Here is a 5,473-nt window from a genome sequence, read left to right as displayed (position 1 = left end):
TGACAGATTTCTTTTTTTTTTTCTTCTCGATGTATGTTTTGAATTTTGATCTGAATTTTTTAGGGGTTATCTTAATATGTGCTGTGAACATACATGATTTTTTTTAGATTTTTTCGCAATGTTTAAATTTGAATTCGGACTGCAAGGCACACGGTAACATGCAAAGATGCATGTCACCTGATCTCTGTCCGCCCTTTCCTTGTCAGCAGGCCTTATAAAACGCTCACCACACGACCAGCCCACCCGCCTACGATCCGCGCACGTAAGTCAAGATCATTCGCCCCCGCCGCCCTCCGCGCTCGCGGAGCTCACCGGCCGGCCGTTGGCGTCCAAGAGCAGACACATCAGGTAGACCATCCATCCTCCTCCTCCGGTTCCAAACGTCGAGCCAAGTCGTGTAGATGCCGACATCTTAGTTTAGTAGTAGTCGTCGTTTACTTGTTGTAAACGTCCTCGCTCCCCTCGCCTTCCCCTTGCCCGTCTCCGCCTCAATCTCCGGCGGCGTGCGCGAGCGCGCTCGATCCCCTCCTCCTCTCCAGCCCCAGGTGCGATCTCCTCCCGACTCGGGTCGCTCCACAGGTGCGACAGAGCTTAAGTTTGGACATATACTCATGATGCTTTGAATCCCTCGCCCCGCCGCTGCTTCTCCCTTCTGTGACTTCGTTGAGTTTTCCGTCCATGGATTACAGCTCCAATCAGGCAATCAGCCAGTATGATTTTGTAGTGCTTTTGTTCCTGTAAGTAGTGGTTCAAATTGGCAAAGAACTATTGTGGGGTAGCACTAGAGGAAATTCCTGCGCGGTGATTTGGTTCTGCGACCAGACAATCAATGTTTTGTTTTGATTAGGCGTCTCTATTTCAGCATATTATAGACTTGAGTTGATGCACTTTCTGCTCATTCTTTTCTGAACTTGCTAGCTGTGGCCATTTGCTTGAGTTACTCTGCCCCATGTTGTTCACATAAAGGAGGAAAGTTCGTGGTCTAATCTAAAAACGCTATCATAAGTTTGTAGGCATGAATCTTTTTGAAAGTATCAATACATAGCAGAATGTTGACTTTTCCATAGCTGACCTTTTCATAGCTGAGGCCTGAGGTCATCCATTATAGTAGTATCAATTATGATGCGGTCTAGATGTGCCTTCTCTTTTGGAACTGACTAACAAAATATAATCCACTTGCGCTTAAGTTCTGTTAAACCAATACCTCTGTCATGTGCAAATATCCCTTTTGGATTGTGGTTTTAATATCTGTTGCTTGTGCAAACCAATACCCTTACAAGTTTTACCTTTCGCTTCTACCTGTGGTAGTTTTTGTCATATTTGACTCGAATATTTTTTTTCACTAGTTCTAGTAGGGAGTGCACATGAGAAATGTTGTTCTTATAGCATTGCATATCAGTAAACCATGCACCACCATTGTACTTGTGCATTGACTCAAATGCAGTTTTTAGATGGACAACCATACTTCATCACCGCCCCATGAAGTAACAATGGACATCTCATCGGCATCCGGGAGCAAAATGTGCAGAGGTGCTTCTTGCGACTTCGCCGACTCCACCAACACCTCCAAAGACGCAAAGGAGAGGTCTGCGTCCATGAGGAAGCTCCTGATCGCCGTGATCCTCTGCGTTATATTCATGGCGGTTGAGGTGGTTGGAGGCATCAAGGCAAACAGCCTTGCGATCTTGACTGATGCGGCCCATCTCCTCTCGGACGTCGCCGCCTTCGCCATATCTCTCTTCTCCCTGTGGGCAGCTGGTTGGGAAGCGACGCCTCGGCAGTCATACGGATTTTTCCGTATAGAGATTCTTGGGGCACTGGTTTCTATTCAGCTCATATGGCTCCTCGCCGGCATACTCGTCTACGAAGCTATCATGAGGCTCGTCAATGGAAGCGGGGGCGAGGTGCAGGGATCCCTCATGTTCGCGGTATCAGCTTTTGGTCTGTTCGTTAACATTGTGATGGCAGTGCTGCTTGGTCATGACCATGGGCACGGTGGCCATGGCCATGGCCATTCACATGACCATGGTCATGATCATGGTGACTCGGAGGACGACCATGGGCATGATCATGAGCAGGGCCACGCACATCACCATGAGCACAGCCATGGCAGTTCCATAACCGTCACCACTCATCATCACCATCATTCAACCACTGGACAACACCAGGATGATGCTGAGGAACCGTTGCTTAAGCATGATGATGGTGCCAAGGAAGCTAAGGAGCCTCGCCAACGAAATATCAATGTGCACAGCGCTTACCTGCATGTGATCGGTGACTCCATCCAGAGCATCGGCGTGATGGTCGGAGGGGCTCTCATCTGGTACAAGCCCGAGTGGAAGATCATCGACCTCATATGCACCCTCATCTTCTCGGTGATCGTGCTGTTCACCACGGTCAGGATGGTTCGGAACTTGCTCGAGGTTCTGATGGAGAGCACGCCCCGCGAGGTCGACGCCACCAGGCTCGAGGGCGGCCTCCTTCAGATGGAAGGTGTGGTTGCTGTCCATGAGCTGCACATCTGGGCTATCACGGTGGGGAAGGTGCTCCTGGCGTGCCATGTGACCATCGAGCAGGATGCGGACGCTGATCAAATGCTTGACAAGGTCATTGGATACATCAAGGAAGAGTACAACATCGGGCATGTCACCATTCAGATCGAGCGTGAGTAAGGCCATTGTGCTTCCTTCACTTGAATGAGTGTTGGTTTTTTGTTGTGCTTTATTGTGTGAATGGGTGTGGATTGGCAGTCATCATGGTTCCTGAAATGCACTGCTGGTGGTTCGTCCTTGCAGTGGTCCATTTGGCAAAGTTTTCATGGCGCTGAATGCGCAAGGTTTTCATGGTACTAAATTTTGATTTAACTAATTATATTCAAATTACATTGATTTTGTATGGTTTTGGTGGGCATTTTATCTGTAGCCTTGCATCTTGTGATGTAGCTTTAAGACAAATTCGACCCAACTTCAATGGCTCGCACTGGACAAGCTTCTGCTGCGCGCCACCAAAATCATACTGTACTTCACATGCAAGCACTCTGGGAATTCGATTATCGGATCCTTGTACCTGTTCTGATCCTGCTGGATGACCTTGATCAGTTCCTTCAGCATGTTCCTTCTCCTTTTGTTCACGACAACTGCAGCAACAAGGTATCTCAGGAGATTGGGCGCGTTTGGATGGATAGCATTCAGATACCTTGCCTGGAAGAAGAGCTCGATGATCCCAACCCTTCCATTCTCACATGGTTGAAGAAGATGAAGAGGCTCCAATGCATCGGCCATATCCCGCTGTGGAGCTGGTTTCGAGCATCTCTAGCAGAGCCGCTATATCCGCACAGCTCGCAAAATAACCGCCGAAAAAATGGCCCGAATAGGTACCGTATATCCGTCCGGCCCGCAAAAAAAAACACGGCGACCTCTAAATCTTTTTTATGCACATTGAACATTTTTCAAATACAATTTTGGAGCATTTATTAAATACAAGTTAAACATTTTTTAAAACTACATGAACCTTTTTACATTGTATAATTTTTTAAAAAAGTTCAAACATGTTTTTGAAATGTGTGAACAATTCTTTAACTGTCATGTACATTGTTTTTGAATGGTAAGAAAAAATTTGTCCCGTGATCATATGTCGGCCGCCACCAGCACAATGTTCACGGGCGTTTGCTGGGGCTATTTGTGACCGATTGCAGACTTACGATAGTCTCGCCTCTGGTGCTCCACTAAATGGATACAATAGATTATGTAGTGGTTTAGGAAGGTTATATGGACCGGTTCGAACTTATTTTAGAACCTTTGAGATATTTTTCTTCTTTCATTTCCATGTGTGTGTTTTTTTTTTGTTTCTCTTGGTTCTTTTCTTCACCGATTTCCTTTGGGTTTTTTATCCTTTTCTTTTTTAACACATGTCTATTTTTTCAGTACATATTGTACATTTTTTGTGTAGACGTGGAACATTTTTTTGATACACTTTGAATATTGTTTAAATACATGATGTACATTTTTTTAAAACATATTTTGAATATTTTTCAAATAAATGTTAAATATTTTTAATAGCATGAAACCTTTTCTAAAACTAAGTAAACATTGTTTTAAGTAAAAAATAAGTACGGACATGTTTTCAAAACGCATGAACATTTCTTTAAAATGCCACATACATTTTTTTAATGGTACAAAATATGTTTGTCCTGAGCTCATACGTTGGGCCGCCACCAGTTCAATGTTTGCGCGCATTTTTTCTGCTAGGGCTATTTTGCACCTATCCCAACTCCTATTTGACGCATTTTTTAAGAGGTGACTCCTATATGACGGCTTTAAGTGCCTGTTAGAGTGCTTGCTATATCACCCGCAAAAAAAGTGTGCTTGCTATAAACCAGCGCAAGTCGGTATTTTCTATCACCTTGTTTTTGGAACCTTCCCATGGTTATTCTGATGGTTAGATCCTCAAAAAAAGGATTGTTCTGATGGTTCTTTTTTTTAGCGCGGGTTTTCCTCTGGTTTTCCCTCATACGAGATTTTGCTGGTGTTCTCAGTTTTTTACCTTCCTTTTTTTTATCAAATTCGTTAACTTTTCACATATTGATGAACTTTTTTCAAATAAAATTGAACTTCTTTTCACGTCTGTGAACTTTTTCTCAAATTCGTGAACCTTTTCCAATTTTATGAACTTATGAACTTTTTCCAAAAAATTTGTTAACTTTTTTTTGGCAAATTCGTGAAAAAGAATTCATTTTTGCGAACTTCCTTCATTTTTTGTTGAACTTTTTTTTCCAAACTTAATATTGTTCTATTGTGGAGTCATTGTGATTGATATCGTCTTGAATTTGATCATTTTTCATACTTCACTAGTTGCGGCTAGTTTAGAACTCCATTTGCGATCTTCTCGGATACTTCCATCACCTTCGCTAGCAAGATCGTTCCGATTGCGAGCTTGTACACAGGCATCTAAAGCCACTCGATCAGCAACTGTATCACATGCATTTCCCCAAGGATGTCTTAAAGCTCCTTCACCAAATTGCAACAATAAGATACATTTTTGTTTTTTTTAGGGAACGACGCGTGCTATACAACCCTCTCGCGTGCTATACAGCCCAGAGCCATTCATGAAGATTGGACTGATAAGTCAGCGGAAGCTGCAAAGATTAACGACTAGTTCCGTCGCCGAAAGCAAAGGAGCATGGCGGCATGTGAGCCGCTTGAAACGAGCGTCCCGACGACTTGCGACCCAGACCACGCGGTTCAGACCTGTTCATTTAACGCGAGTTTATATTGGTCCATCGAGCGGCTCGAATGAACTTTTTTCGTAAACCGGAGACACACTATTGGTGGCTTTGCGGCGTCTGGTCCGCTGTCACGTCCGCTCCTAACCGCCCTCGCCACCCAAACTCCCATCCTCGCTCGTGCGCGCTTCCTGCTTGTAATGGTCAGCACCGCTCCAGAGCGTCAGTGCCGCATTCATGCCTGGTTAGAGC

At 44.6% G+C, this 5,473-nt stretch overlaps 1 protein-coding gene across 2 annotated transcripts; it reads left to right on the top strand.

The window, feature by feature from the left end:
• Positions 1-253: 253 nt before the first annotated feature.
• On the top strand, positions 254-2,882 carry LOC123100475 (metal tolerance protein 1). 2 transcript variants are annotated; one of them, XM_044522405.1, is made up of 2 exons: positions 254-348; positions 1,445-2,882. In XM_044522405.1, the coding sequence occupies exon 2, from the start codon at positions 1,452-1,454 to the stop codon at positions 2,670-2,672; it is 1,221 nt and encodes a 406-aa protein (XP_044378340.1). In that variant the 5' UTR covers positions 254-348; positions 1,445-1,451; the 3' UTR covers positions 2,673-2,882. The 2 variants fall into 2 exon arrangements, with proteins under 2 accessions (XP_044378340.1, XP_044378341.1); XM_044522406.1 differs by lacking the exon at positions 254-348 and adding an exon at positions 437-545.
• Positions 2,883-5,473: the final 2,591 nt, after the last annotated feature.

This window comes from Triticum aestivum, chromosome 4D (genome assembly GCF_018294505.1).
Source record: "Triticum aestivum cultivar Chinese Spring chromosome 4D, IWGSC CS RefSeq v2.1, whole genome shotgun sequence".
Classification (NCBI taxonomy): Eukaryota; Viridiplantae; Streptophyta; class Magnoliopsida; order Poales; family Poaceae; genus Triticum; species Triticum aestivum.
This window is presented reverse-complemented; position numbering and strand designations above follow the sequence as displayed.